Source organism: Piliocolobus tephrosceles, chromosome 2 (genome assembly GCF_002776525.5).
Source record: "Piliocolobus tephrosceles isolate RC106 chromosome 2, ASM277652v3, whole genome shotgun sequence".
In the NCBI taxonomy this organism is placed as follows: Eukaryota; Metazoa; Chordata; class Mammalia; order Primates; family Cercopithecidae; genus Piliocolobus; species Piliocolobus tephrosceles.
In genome coordinates, this window is record NC_045435.1 from 58009403 (window position 1) to 58035991 (window position 26589).

The window sequence follows — 26589 nt, forward strand, 5'->3', positions numbered from 1 at the left end:
TTTAAAATAAAAACTGGCATAGTTCTGATCAACAATACTTAAGTTTATTGGAAAAGGAATTGAGTGATTTATATGCTGATCCTTTCCTGCTGTTGTGGCATTTTACCAATTTCATTAGTAAGTTCAGCAGTAATAGCAGCAACTTAAGTAATAATTTAAGAAGTATTAATGAAGTTAAGAGTGTTCTGTGCTATTTCCTGGAGGTATTCATTTAGCCCAGGTCTCTCCTGTGGTTCTACCAGAATTATATTTGGAAAATACCAAGCCACTTAAATAAATGTTTTAGCTGAAATTAGAAATCATTGTAATTAGTACCATAAAGTTGACAGAGCATAGGTTTCGCCATTGAAAGATCAGAGATGGGGTCTAGGCTCCATTACTTAACAGCTGTTTGATCTTTGGCAGATTATTTCACCTTTCAGACTCCCTTCCTTCATGGGTAGGAATAATGTCCGTGGAAGGGATTTCCATCATGAATAACAGCCACATGTGTCTGGTACCAAATATCTCAGGGGAGCACGTGGTAAGAGAGTAGGAAGAACTGCTGTGTAAAAGTGAGGGCAGCACAGGGGGAAGCCATGAGTGTTATCTGCCCTTTAAAGCTAAGTTCTTATAAAAAAATGCCTTTCAAAATGTGCAGAAGAAAAACTCAAGACTTCTCATCTACAATTCCCAGGAAGAGATCACCGACTCCCCTCTTTGACACGTAGAACAGGATGCCGAGACTTTTGTGTGTGTTCACCCTGGGTTATCACATTTCCAGCTCTCGATTCCTTCTCATTGCCCAATTGTTTCAAGGAGATAGAAATATTGTCTTTATTTTCCCCAGGTCTATCACTATGTTTTTCAATTCTTTTGTAACCTGCTCCCTTTTGGGAAAAAAAAAAAAAGCAAAAAGAAAACCTCTTCAAAGTCAAAGTACCACAAGTTGATTCTGGATTGGTGAGACAAAGTTTCTCTTTCTCAGGCTACCAATTGTTTTAGATTGAAGTTTCCTGTCATGTTCGCTCATCTTTAAATCCTCATAGCGAAAATGGTAATGTTGTTTGTTTCTTTCATTGACTATGCTAGAACTTCTACTGTTCAAAGGTCTGCTCTGGTCTCTTGCCGAAAAGCAATCCCCTCCTATTTGTTTCCTTCTCTTCCAGTTTTGCACAGACCTTGGGTTCCACCAGGAATGTCTTTTCCCTGTTGTGTGTGTCAAGGACTCTAGTTCACCCTTTAGACGGCAAGTCAGAAGTCTCTGCTCCTATTGTACTCCATACACACCTTTATTGGGGGCAGTTTTTCAACTGGTTTACATTTATCAATTTATATTTCATTTTGTCTTTCAAGCTATGAATCTACATCAGTAGGGCAAAGTCCAAGATTTGGTCATGTTTGTATTTCTAGCACATCACAAATACGCCATAAATGTTTGTCAAATGGCCAAACAACTACATTTTATGTTAGAAAGCAGCTATCAGTTTTTCTTAAAAATAGCAGCAAGATGATTTTGGTATCTCCCCTGTTTTCTGTAGGATATGATCATCATGGCACCTGTATTACTGATACTTTTGGGGGCCACTGAGATACTGCAAGCTGACTTACTTCCTGATGAAAAGAGTAAGGACCTTCTATTCAATTCAATAATGTTTACTTTTAAAAGTATGTTAGTAAAAGGATAACATTATTTTCTCTTAAACTGTCAATTAGAACATTATATATGGATTTTTATGAGATCATATTTATCCTTAAGACAGATGCTTTAAACATGCTATATTTTAAGAAAGCAATGCTGGCTGAAATGCAAATGTTACGCAACAGTGGGAAATCAAAGTCAAGGTGTGGGTGTCCAGGCACCATGGAATAAAGCTGGCGCCAGTGGTTGCATTTGGAATGTCTTCCCACACAAGGGAGTAGTTAGAAGGCCCCACGACCAAACATTAAGAAACTTCCACTGCATTTTGTCCTGAAATTTGTTGATGTACATTATTTGGTGTGATGACAGAGTTTAAGGAAAATCATCACATGGTCCCAGACTAGCAATGTCAACAGAACTATCTATGGTAATGACAATGTTCTATCTCTGTAATGTCCAATGCAGTAGCCACTAGCCATATGTGACTATTGAGCCCTTGAAATATGGACAGTGCAACTAAGGTAATGAAGTTAAATTAATTTAGGCCATACGTTGTGGCTCACACCTATAATCCCAGCACTTTGTGAGGCCGGGGCAGGTGGATCACTTGAAGTCAGAAGCTTGAGACCCACCTGGCTAACATGGTGAAACCCCAACTCTACTAAAAATTCAAAAATAGCCAGCTGTGGTGGCACATGCCTGTAATCTCAGCTACTTGGGATGCTGAAGCAGGAGAATAGCTTGAACTGAGAGGCAGAGGTTGCAGTAAGCTGAGATCGCACAACACTGCCCTTCAGCCTGGGCAACAGAGTGAGACTCTGTCTCAAAAATTAATTAATTAATTAATTAATTAAAATTTCAATAGCCACAAGTTGCCAATGGCTACCATAATGGACAGTGCAATACAGACAGAGCTCTAAAAATCCTCATGTGGTAAACATGAATGTAGAGGTGTGGAAGTCTGTTAAGATCAATGGATAAATCCTTATAACTTAGTAAATGAATAAAAGAAGGTTTGTAATTGTGTGCACAATACTGCCCTAAATGTAGTAAAAAAATTAAAAATTGCATAAATATACACCCAAGAAAAAAATAACGAATATATCATATGTTAATGCCATTCTTAGTGGTACAATTATTTTAAAAAATTTATCTTCTTTTTGCTTATCTGTGTTTTCCAAAATTTCTTCAATAAACAGATATTGATTTTGTAATTAAGCAAAAGCTTTTATTTTCAAAGCAAAGTCAGAGAGTGGTTTATGAAGGGGGAAGAAACCTTTTCTTTCTGCAAAGCCCTATTTAAGTAAGTTTGCTTGCAAATATTTTTGTCTGTGACTCATAATAAGAGGCAAATACATTTTTACGTTATGTACCAGCACACATACAAATATGTAACTACCTTTATGTAGTGGAAACGAGATTCATGAAACAACTCTTATTATGTTTGATGCACACAGATATTTTCTATTCTATTTTTCTTTCACATCATTAAAAGAAAAATTATGGTCACAAACCAATACATGGTTATCATTGCCTGTTAAGGGATAATGACTCTCAGTTTGAAAATTATGGTTATAGTGAATAGTGAATAGTGACATAGTAACATGTTCATATTTCAATAAAAATATAGGTATTATAGGTAAACACCTGGACATGGACAACATAAAAAAGATGTTAAAAACAGTTTTAAAGAAACCTCTTCTAGGCTGGGCGTGGTGGCTCCTGCCTGTAATCCTAGCACTTTGGGAGGCTGAGGCGGGCAGATCATTTGAAGTTAGGAGTTGGAGACCAGCCTAGCCAACATGGTGAAAACCTGTCTCTATTAAAAATACCAAAAAAAAAAAAAAAAAAAAAAAAAAACCCATTAGCCCAGCGTGGTGGCATGCGCCTGTAGTCCTAGCTACTCAGGTAGAAATAGACACTTTCTCTTTGCCCCGGTGTTACAGGCATGGCAGGAGCAACTGTGTCTGTGGTGCTGGCAGGTCCAGGACAGCATCTGCAGGGCAACAAATATTCAAAAAGTTTTAAAAGTGCTGCCTATGTCCAGTTGAACATTGTGTTGTTTCTTTATTCTTTGAATCAACAGTTTCACTTCTCCCACCTATCAATTTCACCATTAAAGTTACTGGCTTGGCTCAAGTTCTTTTACATTGGGAATCAAATCCTGATCAAGAGCAAAGGAATGTTAATCTAGAATATCAAGTGAAAATAAACGCTCCAAAAGAAGATGATGTAAGTGTTTATTCTAATGGACATCCTTATTGAGAATAAATATGCATTTTGACTGCATTTTCTTTATCAAATGAAATTTTAGATTAAAAAATAAAAGTGCTAACAGGCTCTTTGTTATGTTACCAGTAGACTAGTGTCTCTCTAAGAATGCCTGTGAGCTAGTGCTGGACGTATTGTTCAGTGTTAAACGGCATCGCAGAACATTTTAACTTTCCGATGATTCTTTCCCTTAAGGAAGAATGTTTAGTAACTTTTTAGGCACAATGGATTGGATACTGGTTTTCTGTTTCCCCTAAAATCACCAACAGAACAGGAGACAGTAGCCTAGCAAAACAAGAAGACAGCAGACAGAGTGGAGAGTCAGGGAAACCAAGTTCAAATCCCAGTTCATCCACTTCCTGCCTTTGCAACCTGGGACAAGTCATTTAGCTTCTCAGAGCCTCAATTTTACCTCGGGGCTACATTCAGGCACCCGCTACGTATTAGGTGTGTAATAAAGTCAAACAAAGGGAGAAGTGATTCATATTAACTATTTTTCAGTCAATATGGAATTCTAGAGAATTTTCTGTCAAACATTGACCTCTGGGGAGATGGTGGTCAAAGGGAACTTCAGTTTAACTGTAATATTTCGTTTGTTTTTACAAGAATAATGTGTTCATGTGTCATTGAGAAGTTACTATGTTGTTATTACAATAGTTTTGTTTTGACTTTTTTTCTAGTGAAACTATTTCATTGCATCTTACTCGTCATTTAAAAAGTAGAAGAAAATGCATATTTGATTAAAATAGCTCTCTTAAGGCTAGTTCTCTTTTATGTATCAAGACTTGTGGGTTTTATTTTTAGTATGAAACCAGAATCACTGAAAGCAAATGTGTAACCATCCTCCACAAAGGCTTTTCAGCAAGTGTGAGGACCATCTTGCAGAACGACCACTCACTCCTGGCCAGCAGCTGGGCTTCTGCTGAACTTCATGCCCCACCAGGTAAAGCAGGCCTCCAAAAGTCCAGTTTGTATGTTTTGGACTTTGCAAATATGGAAAAGCAGAAAAATTAACACTAACTCACTTTTCTTTAGTCAGTCACCTGTTCTTGTCAAGTACTCTCCCATATCAACAACATCCTAACTAAGGCTGCTGCCACTTCTTATCATAACCAACTGAATTTCATCTGGCACATTCTTGCAGAAATATCCACCGTCTGTGAATTGGCCTCCAGTGGAAAGTTGGTGTTTCTGATACTTAGAATCAGTAATACTTCTGATCAAACACTTAAGTGCACACACACAATAGGGAAGAGAAAAGAGGAGAAGCAGGCTACCAAGTCCTGAGGCATATGGGTGCACCCAATAACAATTGCCTTGGTCAGTTGAGCTCACGGGTAATTTTCAAACAATTATCCTGTCATATCGCCAGCTGAAAAGACCATGCCTCCTGAATTGTGTTGGTAACTTAAAACAGAATCATAAAGATCTTCTCATTTACTTTTTTTTTTTTTTTTTTTAGATAGAGTCTCCCTCTGTTGCCCAGGCTGAAGTGCAGCAGTGTGTTCTCGACTCACTGCAACCTCTGCCTCCTGGGTTCAAGCGGTTCTCATGTCAAAGCCTCCCAAGTAGCTGGGATTATAGGCATGCGCCTCCATGTTGGACTAATTTTTGTACTATTATTATTATTATTGAGATGGGGTTTTACCATGTTGGCCAGGCTGGTCTCGATCTTCTGGCCTCAAGCCATCCACCCGCCTCAGCCTCCCAAAGTGCTGGGATTACAGACGTGAGCCACCATGTCCGGCCCCATTTACTCGTTATAACTTGTCTAGACCACATACCAGCCAATTTGCGTGGGCTTGATCCCAAGTACAGAGACTAATCCAAGGCAGATACAGGATCACAGAGATGGGTTATTGTATGTGGCTCACATCAAACCACTATTCCCCCTTTCTATAATGAATAACTGGATTTTACCTATAAGGCACTTTGCAGCTTACATTTCTACAATTCTAATTATCCTCTGAGCACTCTAATATAGGATGACACTAATAAAAATTATTTCTGTTTTGAACCAAGTGGAATTCACATAAAATGATTCCTTGGATGAGAACTATAAGACAAAGAGTCTCTATAGATCTCTAAACTATACTTGCGCATGGACTTTCCGGTCATTTGGTGCATGGACAAATATATATTAGGTTGGTGCAAAAGTAATGACCAAAATCACAATTACTTTTGCATCAACCTAATATATACATGAACTGAATAAGTCAATTTGCTTCGAGATATTTCTTCTTTTTATCTGTGCAAAAGCAAAAGTACAGATATAAAGAAGAAATCCATCTTTAACTTCTCTACAGGTAATAAGAGGCTCTCTCTCATCATCTTCTCCCTCTGCTTCTTGAAAAACACTGGCTGACAGTGATAAAAATAATCTACAGCTGACTTAAGCTACGATCCAAAGACCCCCTCTATCTCTCAAGGCTCCCACTTGGATGCGGTCCTTCCTGGCCTGGGTGCAAGAGCTTGTTTCCTTCTCTGAGCAACCACCAACAAGACCAGTGTTTCCCACAGTGTATTTGAAAGACCAACAGTTAATACAGCAATGAGAGGTTGAAACAAAAACAAGTCTTTCTAGTCACATAATTTGAGAAAGCCTTAATGAAGCAAACATAAATAAGTTTGCATTTAAAATCTTGGCTGGGTGCGGTGGCTCACACTTGTAATCCCAGCACTTTGGGAGGTCGAGGTAGGTGGATAGCTTGAGGCCAGGAGATCGAGACCAGCCTGGCCAAGGTGGTGAAACCCCGTCTCTACTAAAAATACAAAAATTAGCTGAGTGTGGTGGCACGTGCCTGTAATCCCAATTACTGGGGAGGCTGAGGCAGGAGAACTGCTTGAACCCAGGAGGGGGAGGTTGCAGTGAGCTGAGATCATGCCTGGGCGACAGAATGACTCTGTTTCCAAGTAACAATAATAATCATAAATAAAATAAAATCTGAAGGTTTTCTTTTTGTTTTTTGAGACAGGGTCTCACTCTGTTGCCCAGGCTGGAGTGTAGTGGCATGATCTTGGTTCATTGCAGCCTCGACCTCCCCAGCTCAAGTGATCCTCCCACCTCAACCTCCCAAGTAGCTGTAACTACAGGCACATGCCACCACACTTGGCTAATTTTTGTATGTTTTGTAGAGTTGGGGTTTCGCCATGTTACCCAGGCTTGTTTCAAACTCCTAAGCTCAAGCAGTCTGCCCGCCTCAGCCTCCCAAAGACAGGTGCATGCCACCACGCCTGGCTAATTTTTATATTTTTTGTAAAGACGAGGTTTCACCATGTTGCCTGGGCTGGTCTCAAACTCCTGGGCTCAAGAGATATCCACCAGCCTTGGCTTCCCAGAGTGCTAGGATTACAGGCATGAGCACCATGCCCGGCCAATTCAAGGTTTTCTTAAAGTCCTAGTATATTAAAGAGGACTTTAACATGCTAATGTGCATCAAGTCTGCAAAGCAGTGGTATTATCTTGCAGTGTTGTCAAAACTCATTTCTTCTGAGCAGCAACCTATGTAATGCATGAAGCATTTGGATACAACCTAATGAATCACACAATTCTAGGATGGAAAGGGATACTCAAGACCTTCCTGTACCAACCCTCTCCTTTACAGTTGAAAATACAGAGCCCAGAAAAGTGGGGGTCAATGTCTCACAGCTAGTTATTAACAAATGTGGCATTAGAGCACCAAAGTTGCTGGACATCAACCTCTAAATGACAATATATTGTACTTCTCTTGAACTTTGTCACATTTATTGCACAAATACCACCCCCAAGCCCCAAACAAAATAGCTGGGAAGCTCTTTAAAATACCACCCCCAAGCCCCAAACAAAATAGCTGGGAAGCTCTTTAATATCAGAAATGGGGACTTTATAATTCTAATTCCATATCTCCAGTAAGTTGGCCTTTTGTAGTTAGTAGGTTTCTAGAAATATGTGATGATGGCCAGGCATGGTGGCTCATGCCTGTAATTTCAGCATTTTAGGAGGCTGAGGCGGGTAGATCACTTGAGGTCAGGAGTTCGAGACCAGCCTGGCCAACGTGGCGAAACCCCATCTCTACCAAAAACACAAAAATTAGCCAGGTGTGGTGGTGCACACCTGGCATCCCAGCTACTTGGGAGACCAAGGCATGAGAATCGCTCCAACCCAGGAGGCAGAGGTTGCAGTCAGCTGAGATCACACCACTGCACTGCAGCCGGGGTGACAGAGAGAGGCTCTGTCTTGAGGGAAAAAAAAATGTGAAGATGATTATTTTTTGGTGGTGAATAAGATGTTCACATCACTATAGTTCCAAAAGGAGCATGAAATTCAGAGTTTGCCATGGCAATGTTTTGTTCTTTTTATTTTTGACTACCTAGGGTCTCCCGGAACCTCAGTTGTGAATTTAACTTGCACCACAAACACTACAGCAGATAATTATTCACATTTAAGGCCATACCAAGTTTCCCTTCACTGCACCTGGCTTGTTGGCACAGATGCCCCTGAGGACACGCAGTATTTTCTCTACTATAGGTTAGTACTGTACCTATTTTTACTTAGGCAAATGGTTGTTTCCTGCAACCTCATAAAACTCACGAGTGTTCCAATTTAGGTATGGCTCTTGGACTGAAGAATGCCAAGAATACAGCAAAGACTCACTGGGGAGAAACATCGCATGCTGGTTTCCCAGGACTTTTATCCGCAGCAGAGGGCGTGACTGGCTTGCAGTGCTTGTTAACGGCTCCAGCAAGCACTCTGCCATCAAGCCCTTTGATCAGCTGTTTGCCCTTCACGCCATTGGTAAGATCGACTTAACCCAAAGCTGAAATAACTGAATCTCAGAATCTCAGCACTGGAGGGAAGGGTTATAAAGATCCCCTAGTTCTACTACTTTTCTGATGCTAAGTAAGCATCAGGCCCATGTTTGAAAACCACTGAGGCAGGGTTCTCCAGCCCAACACCGCCAATGATTTTTGCGGGATAGCTGTGTTATGGAGGGCTGTCCTGGGCATTGCAGGATATTTAGCAGCAGAGGGGCCTCTACACACTCGATGCCAGTAGCATGCCCCTCTGCCCCTGAGCTGTGATTTTTTAAAAAGTCTCACACTTTGCCAAATGCCCCTCAGGGGGTAAAATTTCCCCCAGTTGAGAATCACTGCACCAGGAAAAGTGAACTGGCTGCTTAAAAGAGACCATTTAATCTTTCATGAGTTCTGACAGGTTTTGTGAAATTTCTGCACCTGGGTCCTGTGATGGACTAGTGCCACCCCAGCCGGTTTGAGTCCTTTCCCTAACGCATGGCCTCTCTTAGCTGTTCACAGGCAGCAGCTTTCCCATCCAGAAGCCCTTCTTCTCCAGGCTAACATCTCTCTCTCTGCATTTCTCACTGTTCTGGCCCATCTCCTGGATGTTCTGCAGCTCGAATATCTCAGTGTGCAATTCTCAGCTCTAAAAATTATATTCATCGTTTCATCTGCTCAGTTCTCAACAGAGAAGATACTCTCCCTCATCCCAGATAGTTCTATTCATGAAACTCACCAGGCGCTCTCACATGGCATACTTAGTTACGGAGATTCCAGATTTCAATGGTGGGTGGTTATTGTGGGCTATGGGGCCAGACTGCCTGGATTTGGATCCTGGCTCCACCGCTGACTGGGTGACCTTGGACAAGCTGATCATTCCTTTGTGCCTAATCTTCTTATCTGAAACAATGGAGACGAATCAATACTTCCTGTGCGGTTTTCGTGAGAATTGTGTTACTAATGATAAAGTTCTTAGAACAGTGCCTGGCATAAAGGTTTAATAAATACACTACAATATTATTTAGAGAGTATGATTTGGCTGTGACATATCTATTTTCCAATGGAATATAACTTTGTGTCAAGAATCATAGCCCTTACTAAAGAGGTTATGCAATTCTCTCCAGTAGTATTTTTCTTAGGTGAACTAAAAATGTCACTTTCATGAAAATAGCAATAAAAGATGCTGAGGAAGACCTAGGAAACAATATTAATATGAAAATGGATATGATCTAGTACAGACCACAGGAATTCATTTTCTTTTATGATTTTCATTTTATTGAGGCTAATTCCTAGGATTACTAAAATAAATAAGTACTTTCTTGGTTAAGAGTTTTCTCCTTAGGGAACAGGAGGCTCTGAAGCCAGTCGACCCCACTCTTAGCTTGTCCCTATTAATTGTGAGATCTAAGTCACATTACCTAAGACAAGGACACTCACTAAGAATTAACTTTCCCCTCACCTCACGGGACCATAAGACAATTGAGTGAGATCTCAGGGGAAAGGACATTAGAGTCCTAAGTGAAGACCGATCCATTCTTCTTTTTTTTTTTTTTTTTTTTTTTTTTTGAGACAGAGTCTCACTCTGTCCCCCAGGTTGGAGTGCAGTGGCATGATATCGGCTCACTGCAATCTCCGCCTCCCGGACTCACACCATTCTCCTGCCTCAGCCTCCCGAGTAGCTGGGACTTCAGGCGCCTGCCACCATGCCCAGCTAGTTTTTTGTATTTTTAGTAGAGTCAGGGTTTCACCGTGTTAGCCAGGATGGTTTTGATCTCCCGACCTCATGATCCGCCTGCCTCAGCCTCCAAAGTGCTGGGATTACAGGTGTGCGCCACCAAGCCCCGCCCCAATCCATTCTTTTTTGATGCAAAAGACAACTGAAGCTTCCTACTCCATCCCCCCAAACAAACAAAAAACAAAAGATGCAGTAAACAAAATGAAATTACAATTGAAAAGTGAATCTCAGAAAGGGGAAGTGATTTGCTCAGGGCCACATACCTACTGGGAAGAGGCAAGGCTTGGTGGAAGGTCCAGGGAAATGTTCTCTCAGTGGTCAGGTTTATCCTGGGCCTGGTACAACTTGAGTAGTAAAGGGAGATGGTGGGTGAGTCTTGCAATGAGCTGAGTAGGGAAGAGATTCAAGCATTTAACTCCATTTGGAGTAGTAATCCTTGTAGTTTCCAGAAAGGGTCTCTTCTTCTTCAGCACTATTAGACAAGAGTATTATGGGAGGCCACTGGCTTCCTGTGGCTTGGAGATCAGCTGATTAAGACCTGATGGTAAATATTTGAAAAAAGCATATCTTAGAAATGCCTTGAGAAGTGTGGGTGGATTGGAGTTATCAGCTCTGATCACTGATTCTAAAAAAAAAAAAAAAATCACTGATCTTTCATTCCCTAACTTAGATCGAATAAATCCTCCACTGAATGTCACAGCAGAGATTGAAGGAACTCGTCTCTCTATCCAATGGGAGAAACCAGTGTCTGCCTTTCCAATCCATTGCTTTGATTATGAAGTAAAAATACACAATGCAAGGAACGGATATTTGCAGGTAATTACTCAGATCATTCCAATATTTGATGACAGACATTTATTTTAGAAACATTTAAAAAATTATCTTCAGTGACTGCAACCAAGTTACAGCTTGGTACTAACAAGGTCAAAGTTAACTTACATCTACCCAGGTATTATAGGTATAAACCAAATCTTACTGGCCTTTTGTTTTGAAAGAACATACTTTTGGTTGAAACTAATACAAAGGATTAGAAACAGATTCATTGATACTAGTGTTGGTTAAAAGCTAAAATGATAGTTGGGTGCAGTAACTCATGCCTGTAATCCTAGCACTTTGGGAGGCCACTGTGGGTGGATCACCTGAGATGCGGAGTTCAAGATCAGCCTGGCCAACATGGTGAAACCCCATCTCTACTAAAAACACAAAAATTAGCCAACGTGACGGCGCATGCCTATAATCCCAACTACTTGGCGGCGGGGGCTGAGGCAAGAGAATCGCTTCAACTAGGGAGGCGGAGGTTACAGTAAGCCGAGATTGCGCCACTGCACTCCAACCTGGGGGACAGAGCAATACTTCATCTTAAAAAATTAAAAATAAAAAAAAATCTAAAATGATACAGCTACTATAAAAACGGTATGATGAATTCTCAAAAAATTAGAAATAGAATTCCCATATGATCCAACAATTCAATTTCTGGTTATATATACAAAAGAATTGAAAACAAGGATTCAAAGAGATGTTGGTACACCCATGTCCATAGCAGCATTATTCACAACAGCCAAAAGCTGGAATCAACCCACGTGCCCATTAAATGAATGGATAAGCAAAATGCAGCATATACATACAATAGGATATTATCCAGCATTAAAAGAAAGGAAATTCTGACACATGCTACAACACGGAGGAGCCTTGAGGACATTATGCCAAGCAAAATAAGTCAGTCACAAAAGGACAAATACTGTCTGATTCTACTTTCAGAGGTTAAATAGTCAAATTCACAGAAACAGAGTAGGATGGTGGTTACCAGGAATTGGTTGGAGGGCGGATGGAGAGCTATTGTTTAATGGGTACAGAGTTTCACTTTTGCAAGATTAAAAGAGTGTTGACCATTGGTGACACAACAATATGGAAGTATTTAATATCGCAAAGCTCTACACTTAAAAGGGATTAAGATGGTAAATTTCATTATATGTATCTTACCACAATTTAAAAAAACTCATTAGTACTAATAGACAAAAATTTCAAAGGGAAAGGAACTGAGAAGAAAGTCAATCAACATTTCTTGAGCATCAATTATGTGTCAAACTTTATTATGTGTTTATTCCACTCTCACAATAATTCTATGATGTAATTATCATTCCCATTTTATAGGAAAGTGAGGCAAAAGAGATGAAGTAACTCTCCCACAGTCACAAAGCTAGGAAAAAAAAACAGGATTCCAACTCCTGTTTATAGAGAGTAGACAAAGCCAATTCCATTAGATTCAACAAATATTTACAAATTGGCTTCTTTGTGAGAAATAAGACTGTTTCTGCCATGGAGTGACCCAATCTTGTGACATATTTGGCCAGCCTTGGGGTTGTTCTCCCACAGGAAAAGCCAGTGCAGCTAGAGATGGGGGTGTGGGCACAGAGTCTGCTATGCAGAGAGGAATTGAACGGAATCTGCAAGGATGAAGAGAAACTGGTCTGGTGAGAAAACATGAGAAGGACTTTCTTAGCCAGAGCTTCCCAAAATACTTACACTGAAGGACTGTGAGTGCGTGTGTTTTTATAATGTCTAATCTACCATAGATTGGTGCGTTTGTCAAATACATAAAAATGATTTGCTAGCAAAAATTAAATATAGCCAAAGACATGTAAAGTATCAGTTCACTGATCATGTGTTTGGATGTCATGGCAATGTCAAATTGCTACCAAAACTTCCACATTGCAGTCATAATTTTATCTGTATTTAGCCCATCACAGGCCAGTAATAAATAGTTCCTGACTGGCACCAGTCTAGGAAAAGGAGTAACTTTATGCTTGAGAGAGTGTGGTTCTTTCAGTCAAGTGGCAAGTAATTCAGTCTGCCTGGATGCCTGGACATAAGACCAACACTGAACTCATGACTCTGTATCTGACACTGTGGCTTCTCTCAGAGTGGCTCTATAAGATTTTTTTTTTTAAATAAAGAAATGGCTTCTTTGTTAAAAACCATGACTGCGGGCAATGGATGCCACTGAAGAATTTCACACGAGAGAGAAATATGTCCACATTTGCAGAGTAGAAGAAGAATTTTGGTAGCAGCGTGAAAGCTGGATGTGAGTGGGGAGGGGCCACATGGACATATGGATATCAGTTAGTGGCTACTGCAATGCTCCAAGCAAAAGACAATAAGAGCTAAAATAGGCAATGGACACAGAGCTGGAGTAAAAAAGGGAGAAACACCTCAGGGGGTATTCAAGATACAGGTGTCAGGAACACATCTCTGGCACAGGGGACTAGCTGGATGGTGGCGACCGTGATCAGCAGAAAGAAAAAGAAGAAGGGCTCATTCATGAGAAAACTGCTTCAACACTAGACAATCTAGTGTTCGTGTGATATTATTTAGTAATGTGACTATAGATTATGGAGGGACAAGGTGAGGGAATAATGCATCCTGGCATAGGCCACTCCAGTCTTTCAGTCTGGAAACGTCAGCTGGGTCTGGATAGGATCACCTGGATATTGACTGCTAACCATTTCATATATTTGGGTTACAAGATAGTGTTTTCCTGAAGGGTGACTGCCAACACAGCCACACTGAAGTGCCTAGTATAAACGAACTGATATGTGCCCTGTTGATTTTAAATGGCTTGCTGAACAGTGAGTCACATGACCTATATAGGACCTCCCATTCTGATAATTGGCAGAACCAAATTAGGTGTTTAGAGATTCTTATAATGCTATTTTTCCCCACTTAGGTAGAAAAAATGATGACCAACACATTCATCTCAATAATTGATGATCTTTCTAAGTATGATGTTCAAGTGAGAGCAGCAGTGAGCTCCATGTGCAGAGAGGCGGGGCTCTGGAGCGAGTGGAGCCAACCTATTTATGTGGGTAAGTAGCTTATGTTTATTTTACCTTGGCAGCCTTCCTTGTGATCAAAGAAGGTAATCCCAGAAGTGTACACTTTCATTTGTGGGTCTTAAAATGGTTTCGTATCTCTATTGTGACTCATTTTCTATTGGTCTACTGCCTTTCCAATCAGGAATAGATTTGGCATGAAGCCAAGTGAAGTTTAAGTGTCCAATCTTGTCATTAGCACCAACCCTCCTAGACCTGGTGCCTATTTTTTTTTCCAAATTTTGTTTCCAGTTCTATCCATTTTTTAAATTAAACTTTTTATTTTGAAATAATTATTAGACTCACATGCTGTGGGAAGAAATAATAGAGATCCTGTGTCTCTTTCATCCAGTTTTCCTCAAGGGTAACATCTTACAGAACTATAGTACAATAGTGGAATAGAATATTGGTGTTGGTAATCCAGATCTTACTGATTTCATCAATTTTATATGTCCTCATTTGTTTGTTTGTTTCTTTTTGGACAGAGTCTTGATCTGTCATCCAGGCGGGAATGCAGTGGCGCAATCTCAGCTCACTGCAACCTCTGCCTCCCAGGTTCAAGCAATTCTCCTATCTCAGCCTCCCGTGTAGCTGGGACTACAGGCACATGCCATCATGCCTGGCTAATTTTCGTATTTTTAGTAGACACAGGGTTTCACCACGTTGGTCAGGCTGGTCTCGAACTCCTGACTTCAGGTGATCCAGTGGCCTCAGCCTCCCAAAGTGCGGGATTACAGGCATGAGCCACCGTGCCCAGCCGTATGTCCTCATTTGTATGTGTATGTTTGGTTCTATGCAATTTTAAAACATGTTTAAATTCATGTACCCATCACCACAGTCAAATACAGAGCAGTTTCATCATCACCTGTTACCCTTTTATAAACACACCCAACTGTCTCTCCTCTCTTCTATCCCTGAACCCTGGCAGCGACTAGTCTGTTCTCTGTCTCTGTAATTTTCCCATATCTAATTTTGACTTTATACTTTTTTTAAAAAAAGAAGATTCCAAAATTGAATAATCTATAGGGGCCCACAAAATCTGGATCTGTCCCTGAGCCTTCAGCCTAACAGATATGAGTATCAAAAGGTCCATGCATCACCGGGGCTCCTGTGTTAGCTCTGCAACTGTTTATGTTAGGACCAAATGGACTAGTTTGCTTGGCTAGTAAGATGGGCATCTTCTCTGTCAGTGAGATCCATGAAGGATAATAATATACCCAATGGCAGCTATGGATGAAGGGGCACATTTCCAGTCTTACCCTGGCACAGATGTCAATTCCACACCCAGGACATGTGGACTTGCACCTTGAAGACAGAAAATTCATACCCTGTGTTGGCCGGGTGCGGTGGCTCACAGCTGTAATCCCAGCACTTTGGGAGGCCGAGGTGGGCAGATCACGAGGTCAGAAGATCAAGACCATCCTCGGTAATACTGTGACACCCCATCTCTACTAAAAAAAAAAAAAAAAAAATTAGCCAGGCGTGGTGGTGGGCGCCTGTAGTCCCAGAAATTCAGAAGGCTGAGGCAGGAGAATGGTGTGAACCCAGGGGGTGGAGCTTGCAGTGAGCCCATCCTGCCACTGCACTCCAGCCTGGGCGACTGAGCGAGACTCTGTCTCAAAAAAAAGAAAAGAAAAGAAAAGAAAATTCATACCCTGGCTATTACCCAGGTGTTTCCAGCAAGTTAGCATAGGCATTGTATGAGAGAAGGAAACAGTTAAAAAGCAACTAGTGTGTCTCATGTGTATGATAAACTATGCAGCCTGGGGAGGCACACACATGTCGTTAACTGTTGCACTAGGTCTATAAGAGCATGAGATGGTGGGAAGAAGACTGGAGCCTTACACAGGAAGCCCAGGTTTAACATTCAGCCTTGACAAGGATTGATCGTGTATCACCAGACAAACCATTTCTCTCTGTTTGCTAGGGTTCTCGAGATAAAGAAGATAACATCCAGCTTTCCTGCCCCACAGGGTATCTGAAATAAAAACAACTGCAGGGATAACAGATTACATGTGTTTTTAAATTTTTATTTATTTATTTATTTATTTATTCATTTATTTATTGCCAAGCACTATGGTAAATACATTATCTTAGTCCTATCAAAAAACTTGTTGGAAAGTTTAGATAATTGGCTTAACTCTGTTCTGCATGGCCAACAAGTGGCAGGGATGGGGCTCTGACCCCAGATTAACTGACTTGATCTCACTTGATCTCTGGACACTCTGGCATGGTGGGACAGGATTCTGCAAGCTTTAAAGTGCTGGGTAGATTAAAGTCTTATTTAAGAGATCTAGGGGATGGGTGTGGTGTCTCACGCCTGTAAACTCCGCACTTTGGGAGGCCAAGGAGGGAGGATCATGAGGTCAGGAGATCGACACCATCCTGGCTAACATGGTGAAACCCTATCTCTACTAAAAATACAAAAAATTAGCTGGGCATGGTAGTGCGCACCTGTAATCCCAGCTACTCGGGAGGCAGGAGAATCACTTGAATCCAGGAAGCGGAGGTTGCAGTGACCCAAGATCGTGCCACTGCACTCCAGCCTGGGCAACAGAGCAAGACTCAAAAAAAACAAAAACAAAAAAAAAAGAGAGAGAAAAAGATCTTATCAAGCATGTGGATGTTATCTCTCATGAATCCTATGAGGTATTCATTAACCATTGGAAGAGTATACATGGGAGAGATTTTGTTCAGGCACATGCCAAGATGTTCTACTATTTAATTCATTTGCTTAAGCTATGGGGTGGGTCTTCAGGAAAGTCTTGGGCAGTGACCCATTAGCCCATGTGGAAATGACTCTGATCTGACACATAGAAGGTAGATATCCATTGAAGACTGGGAAAGATAAGGAAAGGCCTAATAAATGGAGAACTGTTCTGAATCTGCCAGGGGGCTGGTCATGCTAAGTTACCGAGTTCCCAAAGGAGAATAGCGTCCCCTAAAGTTGTGCAACACACAACCAGCTCAGCCTTAGAGGAGTACCCCTTGCATCACTCAGAGAGACTTACAGGAGCAGCATGAGCCTTCCTGGGGAGAGGGAACTGAAAGGACACTAAAAGGAAGTGAGAATGGGCCAAACTCACCTGCTTCATAATTCTGTTGAGACCAATCTTCCCCTCCCTCCCTTCCTCCCTAGGTTGACACCCTCACCTAACTAAACTGACCCAGCACACACAGGACTTTCCTCAACATGACTCCATTTGCACAGGGAAATTCACTCTGTTCCCCAGGAGGGAAACAAATATGAGAAGCATTCATCAGTCTCAGTGAATTTTTAACAAGGTCATTAATTTTGTCAAATGCCTAAGGTGGAAGTTTAATTTTTGTTACTTGAATTCAATAGACTTCTTTTAAAAATGCTTTCCATCACTCCCCAGGGGCACAAAACTCACTGGCTCAAAGCTATTGCTATTTCTAAGTGTCTTCCCAACACCTCTCTCTCTCTATATTCAATTATGGAGATTTTTTTTTTTTTTTTTTTTGAGACAGAGTCTTGCTCTGTCGCCCAGGCTGAAGTGCAGTGGCTGGATCTCAGCTCACTGCAAGCTCCGCCTCCCGGGTTCACACCATTCTCCTGCCTCAGCCTCCCGAGTAGCTGGGACCACAGGCGCCGGCCACCTCGCCCGGCTAATTTTTTGTATTTTTAGTAGAGACGGGGTTTCACCGTGTTAGCCAGATGGTCTCGATCTCCTGACCTCGTGATCCGCCCGTCTCGGCCTCCCAAAGTTCTGGGATTACAGGCTTGAGCCACTGCGCCCGGCCAGTTTTGGAGATTTTTAAATACTGTCTAAGGAAACTTAAACCAAGATGATGGACACCAAGGTCAGAATCCTGGATAAGAAGTGAGTTATGCTTTCTGAGTCTTTGACTTTTGAAGTTATAGTCAGTGTTGCCTGCTGAGAATTTAGAACGTATAGGGTGAAATAGAAGCACTAGACATTCAGGACATCTAGGTTTTTAGCCACGGCTCTGCCAACGTCTAGCTCTATGATGTAAGCTAGAGATGACACAAGATCCTATTTTGTGAGCAAAGTAATCACAGACTGCTTAGAGTGCAGCATTGAGGATTCTGAGGCTAAATTTAGATTGTCAGAAGGAATCGTGATCTCCTGCCACCACCACAGGGGACAGAGTGGTGACCAGCATGACAGGGTTTTTCCACTCTGACCTGATCGGTCTATACCTAACCTCTCCGGGCCTCAGTGTCCTCACCAGTAAAATAGAAGTGTTGCACTACAAACCTGCTTCCATCTCTGCCATTCACGTTCACCGCTCTGCACACCCCACTGCAAAAGTGCTGAGAGTGAAATTGTGATCCATAATGAGCGCTTATTTTAAGCTTGTTTTTATTATTCACTCTCCACTTTAGAGCTCTCTCACCATTATTATTTCCTAAATAATACCTTCCTAGTCTGAATCTGGGCTCATTATCGTTTCCCCCCAGGTGTATCTCGTTGCCATTATCTGTGGCAAATCCCATTTCATTTACTGCCACCCTTTTCATGAAGATGAGCTGATTAATATTACTACTCACCTTATAAATCCATCCTTTCTGGAATTTACTCCTCTGCTCAGTTTAGGATCATTAGTGAATTTAATCAATGTAGACTTTCCATTTTCATCAAGATGATTAATAAACATAATAGGAAGTCCAAGCTCCTCTGGGACATTTTGCATGGCTCTTTTTTATCCCTTGAGGATGCAGCAATAATTATGCTCAGCTAGAAGTCTATCAGGCGATTTTGCTGCTACATTCATTTCCTTTAAACATGCTCTCTCCTCTTTTGCCTTATCTTAAAAATAGCATGCTGCAGCCCTCCCATTCCATTTTACTCCAAGACTCAACTCAAATATCACCCCTTTCTTAGACATTAATTCCCCCCCATTATTTTAATGTAAGAAAATGGAGGTCCTGAGATACTAAATGACTCAGCAGTTGCAAACAGCCAAGAAGTGGCTATTTATACAATTTTCTCAAATAGATGACATATGAGCCAATTAGTGAATTAGAATAGATTTGATTAACTCATTAACCCATTATAGCCCAAGGTTATTTCATTAAGAAAATGAGACCCAGGGTAAGTTTTGATTGATGAAATAAGGGGAGCTGGGAGAGGAAGGGGGTGCTGTCCAGCTCTGTTGGTAAGGTCCCTGGCCAGCCAAGGGGCACAGGGGACAGCAGGGAGAGGGTATAGTTAGCAAGTGAGTGCTCTTTGCTGCTCTGAACAGTGCCTGATTGGCTCTCCTGTCCTAGACTTTCCAGAACATGGAACTTTTTAAATTAAAAATAATTGTTTTATTTCAACAGCTTTAGGGGTACAAGTGGTTTTTGGTTACATGGATGACTTGTATAGTGGTTAAGTCTGGGCTTTTATTGTACCCATCAGCTGAATAGTTTGTATCATACCCAATAGGTAATTTTTCATCCCTCATGCTCCTTCCACCTTCTTCCCTTATGAGTCTCCAATGTTCATTACACCACTCTGTATGCTTCTGCGTACCCAAAGCTTAGCTCCCATTTATGAGTGAGAACATGTGGTACTTGGTTTTTCATTCCTGAGTTACTTTCCTTAGGGTAATGGCCTCTAATTCAATCCAAGTTGCTGCAAAAGACATTATTGCATTCTTTTGGCACAACTGAGTAGTATTTCATGGTGTATATTTACCACATTTTCTTTATCCATTCATCAGTTGATAGGTACTTAGGTAGATTCTGTGTCTTTGCAATTGTGAATTGTGCTATGATAAACATGCACCTTAGGCATCTTTTTGATATAGTGATTTCTCCTTTGGAAGATTTCTCAAAAAACTGAATGAGACCTACAATTTGATTCACAACGTTTTTTTAAGAGATGAAGGGTCTCACTATGTTGCCCACGCTGGTCTCAAACTCCTGGGCTCAAGCAATCCTCCTGCCTTAGCCTCCTGAGTAGTTGGGCCTATAGACACATGCCACTGAGCTGGGCGGGAATTTTTTTTATGGAAGTAGCAGTTTCATTTTATCAGTACTCGTTATCAACTGCCCTATGTCAGCTGGCTTCTCTGTCTTATCTTAAGAGCTAACTTCCCAATTTTCACATGTCTTTCTCCTTTTTAAAGTTTCTTAACTTCCGATTCTTCTGTTCCCTTGTTATCTTTGCTGTCTCCTGTTTATCGAAACTTTTTGTTTCCTGACCCTGGTCTTCATGAAGCTGTGTGTTTTCTCAAGTCCATCATCTTCTCTTCTTCCCTCCATCCATGAAGCTCAAATGCCAAGTGTGAAACAAGGAATGATGAAAATAAATTTTCCCACAGTCATGTCCTCGCTCACAGAAAAGAGAGTTATGTGGGTCTACCCTGCACTTATTTCTGGCTGTGTCTTTGGTCAGGATCAGTGGTTCTGAGACCTGCTTCTTCTGTGACAGACCACAATCACTGCAATTGCCCTTCAAGAAACGATGGGGTTTTGCTTTGACCTCACTGAAGGCAAAATTTGATGACCAGGATCTATGCAATGATGCTACTGGGTTCCATTAAAAATGTATTTTTTTTAAAGCTTTCTTTAGTCTTGAGATGTATGGCACCTACACCCAGGGGAGTTGAAGAAGCCTCACCACAGTTTGCAGATCACTCAGTCATGAGGTCACAGCAGACAGGAGCACCTGCTGCCCCCAGCAGCTCCTTAAACATAGAGATGTGTTGCTCATAGGAAATCTTGGTCTTTGCTTTCCTCTCAAGAGTTTGAGCTGGTGGGGTGGGTGTCTCAGAGTCCTGTGACACAGCCTAGAATCTGTTAGGACTTAATGAAAATGGGTTGAGATAGGGTATCAGGGTGGCCTATGGGAATATGGGCTGGAAGGAAGGTCACCCCAGAGAAACTCCTATGCCTTTTCCTTGTGACTTGACATTCATGGACTAATGTATGAAGTGACTTGGTACCTTTGTCCTGGGCACCTGGAATCAAAAACTGGAGTCACCTTTGGGACCATCAAATACATCTTCATTTTCTAGTTTGCCTGTATTGTGCCAAGGTCCTGCAGCTCCAACCTGATTCCTTGGACTCTGACTCCTACCTGGAGCTCTGATCCCTTCTGTCTCTCCTTATCCCATCCTTCTCCTTCAGCAACTTTTTCTTGTTCAATTCTCACACCGTGGTGAAACAAGGAGAAAGATGAAAGGGAAATGTTGTAGAAGGGTCCACATGAGTTATCCTCAGGCCTTCCAAAATAATCTTGCAAAACTCTTGTGAGGTTTGAGATGGGAGCCTCCGGGTCTATACCGTAGCAAAAATTGCTTAAAAGGAACAAGAGTTGACCCAGTAACAACATGAAAGACCCACTTAGGCTGACTTAAGACTAACACAGCTTCTTGTGGTTCTGGTTTTCCTGTGTAGACAGACGGCTTGGTCACACTGCTTCCTTTTGTCCAGGCTGGTTAGATCCCACCTGGCAGCCCCATTTGTTCCCACCAGCGGAGCAGGACTGCCTCACCCCAGTGGTCATCCCACTGACCTGAAGGAGGGTTAACAGGGACCTTTCAGATTTCATCTCCAAATGCCAGGAGCAGGGAGTTCCCACAGTGCTTTCAGGCACAGCCACATCTATTGGTGTCTGCACCACCCTTCTAGGCATACATTCTACCTCATGGTGGGATGGCAGCTTGGGGGAGGAAGGGACTCTGTCAGGGGGCCAGCCCCTGTGCAGGACATGTTCACCTACATCATCTTATTTATCATCACATACATGATTTCCTAATCACCCAGGTGAGAAAATAGATGCAGACAGGTGAAGGAACTGCTGGAAGCTACACAGATAGTAGGTGGGACACCTGGGTTTGGAACCCAGCCAGAGAACTGGCTCCACACCTGGGTTCTTTTTGAGATGTTCCATTGCCCTGGTGGTTATTACTCCAGCCAGGGAAACTGAGGCTGGAGGATGGGCCAAGCTCAGGCAGAGGGGCTGGGGGCTGTGAAAGCAGGAAGCTCTGCCAGCTCTTGACCTTGTCAGTCTCCATCCAGACAAGCCATTGGGAATGAAGTTAGCTTCTTCAGGCCATTCTTGTCTAAATGTTCCTGTCCAAGTTCTTAATAATGTTCATTTTAATGAACATTATGAACCCTAAATCCTTGAAGGGTAGGAACTTCCATTTCTCTTCCTCAGTATCTGGAATATTTGGTGTGTGTTTATTTCTCCTGACCTGAGTTTATCACTCTGCATTTTGGGAATTCTGATAGCATTCCAATTTTGGCCTCACTTTGATGAAAGGGAAATTATCTTGATGAATTTGTTGACACAATGCATTTCATCCTAATCGTAATTAAATAAGTAATATTTATTGAGCACCTATGTACCAGCACTATGCTAAGCACTTCACATGTGTTAATTTATTCAGTCCTTCTTCCTGTTTTATAATGCAGGACATAGAAGCTGGAGAGGCTACCCTGCTGAAGGTCACTTTGGTAGCAAGTGGCAGAACTAGGGCTAAACCTTTTTTTTTTTTTTTTAAATAAGATGGAGTCTCGCTCTGTCCCCCAGGCTGGAGTGCAGTCACACAATGATCCCGGCTCACTGCAGCCTCCCATGGGGGTTCAAGCAATTCTCCTGCCTCAGCCACCAGAGTAGCTGGAATTACTCACGCCACTATGCCCGGCTAATTTTGTATCTTTAGTAGAGACAGGATTTCACCATGTTGGCCAGGCTGATCTTGAACTCCTGACTTCAAGTGATCCACCCACCTTGGCCTCCCAAAGTGCTGGGATTGCAGGCCTGAGCCACCACACTCAGTCTAGGACTAAACTTCTTTATCCCTTGTTGCTTACTTCTATATGATGACCACATGCTCTGCAGCCAGCTTTCATCTGCTTTAGCAGGTTGATAAAACAGGCCCAGCAGCCCCTTGTAGGGAAGAAAGTTCTGGGTTGCTTGGGGGGCCCCAGAAGGTACATAACCCTTAGTGCTTTGTGGGAAAGCCTGCAGAGAAGAAAACTGCCATGAGGAATTCCCCTCTCAACTTCATTATCCCCCAGTAGGACTCTCCCCCTAGTCCTACTGGGGGATAATGCAGATAAACAGTAAACTTAACAAGCAGTAAAATTAACTGCAGTGAGCCATCCAGTTAATCCTGAATGCACACACAAATACATGGATGATGCACACAAATACACACATGTACACAAATGCACAGTCTCCATTTCCTCTCTCTATTCAGTTCATTCAAGCCCAGTTCCACCAGATGAAGATAGTGCAGGTTGTGTGTGTTTGATCTGGGTCCTTCACTCCTCTACATTTTGTTCACTGAAGCTGCATTTTGCTGCCCTCTTTTTATTTTTCTAAACCAGGTACCTCCCACAGTCCATTTGACAGCTGCCTCGAAAGCTCACTCACCCAAAAGGTCTGCTCCTGACTTGCTTGCACTGGGAGCCTGTGATCTGGTTTGGGGTGCTCATTCATGAATGACGCCACAGTCTCCCCTCCAACCAGAGGCAAGTCACAGGAAGCTAGTTAAACCCTGTATCATAGACTACCATATTGACATCCTCTCAATTATCCAACCCTGTTGGTGCCATTTGAACTTCTCTCAGCACCTGCTGGTTCTAAAAACACAGCAGGCCTGCTCCGTTGAAAGCATCCCATCAATTTACTAATTAGCTCTTTTCCCTGGAAACCTATTGTTGAGTCTGAAATCAGATTCAAAATCAATTTGTAAGCACTGAAAGTTCATACTTACATGCACAATTTAAGGTGGAACAGGCTTCCAAATCAAATTTACCTCCTAGGAGCTATTAGTCTAAACCTCATAGAGCATAGAATTCTAGAGCAAGAGAGACTGCAGCCCTAAAAGGGAAGTGGCTTGACAAAACTCCCAGAGGCAGAGCTGGGACTAGTTTGGGTGCAGTACCTGGAGTCCTGCTGCCTTCTGTGTTGCCACTGTCTCAGCCCACCTGCACCCCATGTCCCACTCCATATACATTCTAGGGTCATAGAAGAATAGCAGACTATTGGCTTATTTGCAAGGTCAAATGGTTAAGATGTCAAAAATAATGGAAACTGAGGTCCCCAGACACCAGGCAACTGAATTTCCCAAATGGTCTAAGTTAATGATGCCTAGAAAGCACCCAGGAATCAAATAGGGAGTCTGGAGAGCTTGTCCTCTTTACAAGGACAGGCTGTGTGACTTCTTCTTTCTGAAACCCATTTTTGCATAACCAAATGGCAGTGCCCATTGATTTCTTGAAAAGAAACATCTGTGACTTCCTTTTTAATGGCAAGAAAGGTATTCTCCTTGAGTCAGAGAAGAGTCAAATTACCTGGAAATACATTTTGTTTTTAAAATCTCCAAGGTTGGAGACCCCAGAATTCAAACTAAGACTATATTATGAGATCTCCCAACTTTTAAAGCATTGAAATTCTTAATCATTTTGACCCAAAGAATGTATACTCTCAGTGGGATCTTCTCTGCTTGCTCTACTTTCAGCAAAACAAGAGTAGCTGCTTACTTTAATTCACTAATCTACTGTTTTTTTTCCTAAATAAATAGCTGACCACAAGTAATCCACAAGTAATTTCTACTTGGCAATGAGTACGTGAAAGCTTTTTCTTGCACAAAATTTTCCTGCCAATTTATGTTTTCTTCAAGGAAAAGCTGACCTTAGTTGTGTTCTCAGGTGTTAGTTCTGTTTTCAGCTGGCTATAGGTGAGTAGCCCTAATGCATTTGGGGCAACTGGAGAAGCCAGGCCAGGAGAAATGACTAATGTGCCAACTCCCTCCCGGTAGTGATCATGACTTTGCTTCTCACGTAGTACCTTGTATTCATCAATAACTCTTTCTCATTTAATGAAATAAAATCAGGGTTGCCTCTATATTTTTGCTAATTCAGTGAGAATCTTCGCTTATCAAAGTAAGGGCTGAAGTGAATAACTCGAGAGTGGTTTAACTGAAAAGATTTTTGTAATCATGGTCAGAAGAAAACGGTACTGTTATCAGAACTTGCCATATCGGGCTAGGGGGTATTGCACGATTTAAGACCCAAATGTGACTGACAGTGTGACCCTGATAATTATTTACAACACTGCCCCTTCTTTCTGCAGGACCCGTACTTTTTCTGTTGGTTTAATCTAGTTATAAACAGGATAACTTTTTTTCTGCTGATGTACCACTTGCTGAATTAGAATCCCATGTCTCTGAACCTACAGTTTCTGAATGTGGTTATCGGGATACTTGCATAATGATTACGAGCATGGAATAGTTTGAGAGATGGAGCCATGAAGCAGGCTGAATGCCTTATTCAGGAAATCAGACTGGGAAATAAAGTAAGACAGTATTTGATTTGCTAGTATTTGTTTGTCCCAGCTACTCTTCACATTACCTAAGAGATAATGCAGTAAAAACGAAGTCTAACAGAGTACTCAGCTCCAATCCAGAGAACTGAATATTAATCCTGGAACCATTGAGTATCTGTAGGATTTAGGAAAATAAAAGCTTTGCCACTTTGAGGGTCTGTTTTCCATTATTTAACAAAATGTGGCGAATGCCTTTTTGTAAAACAATAGACATAAGTATATTTCAAATTAAAACTTGAAAAAAAAAAATAACTAGAGCCATAGGGCTAGGCACAGTTAGTCACGCTTGTAATCTCAGCAGTTTGGGAGGCCAAAGCAGGAGAATTGCCTGAGTCTAGGAGTTTGAGACCAGCCTGGGCAACATACTGAGGCCCCATCTCTACAAAAGATTTTAAAAATTAGGTAGGCACGGTGATGCGCGCCTGTAGTCCCAGCTACTTGGGAGGCTAAGGCGAGAGGATTACTTGAACCCAGGAGTTAGAATCTGCAGGGAGCTATGATCATGCCACTGCACTCCAGCCTGGGTAACAGAGCAAGACACTATCTCATATCAATAAATAAATAGTATAGTCATAGGTTTTTAATAAAGTGCTTCAGTCTCACCTAGAGTTTGGGGAATGTCAGGAGGAAAGGTAGTTTGTAAAGCAGCCACCTTTAATTAGAGAAGCTGCCTGCACACTTAGCCTTATCAGGCAGTGGGGATGCAAACAATAGAACAGGGCTTCCCACAGAGAAGCACAGAGAGCTATAGGGATGATGCTCAGGAGAGTTCTCAAGGAAAAGCAATGCTTAGAATAAGTGAAGTGAAGTTCCTGTGTATTCAGTGTGCCCTCAGTTTTGCAGAGGGAGGGAGAGGAATGGGATTCCTGCATCAAGGCTAAGAGCACGGACTGTTTGGGCTCCCTCACTTCCTTGCTGGGTGGCCTGGGCTGAATTACTCTGTCCTTTTCTGCCTCAGTTCCTGCATCTGTACAGTGAGAATAATAGTGTCTATCT

The 26589-nt window shown here is 41.8% G+C and overlaps 1 protein-coding gene across 5 annotated transcripts in view; it reads left to right on the top strand.

Annotated features, from left to right (window-relative positions):
• IL5RA (interleukin 5 receptor subunit alpha) overlaps positions 1 to 26589 on the top strand; it is a 44146-nt gene that overhangs the window by 3852 nt on the left and 13705 nt on the right. For all 5 annotated transcript variants that reach the window (XR_003306744.2, XR_003306742.2, XR_003306741.2 and 2 more), the window contains 7 exons: positions 1521 to 1605; positions 3708 to 3853; positions 4697 to 4835; positions 8246 to 8399; positions 8479 to 8666; positions 11074 to 11219; positions 14128 to 14266. Coding sequence is in view for 1 of the 5 variants with exons in the window: in XM_026447347.2 (XP_026303132.1) it covers positions 1524 to 1605; positions 3708 to 3853; positions 4697 to 4835; positions 8246 to 8399; positions 8479 to 8666; positions 11074 to 11219; positions 14128 to 14266 (994 nt within the window). In the remaining 4 variants the exon portion in view is untranslated. The remainder of the gene's footprint in view (positions 1 to 1520; positions 1606 to 3707; positions 3854 to 4696; positions 4836 to 8245; positions 8400 to 8478; positions 8667 to 11073; positions 11220 to 14127; positions 14267 to 26589) is intronic.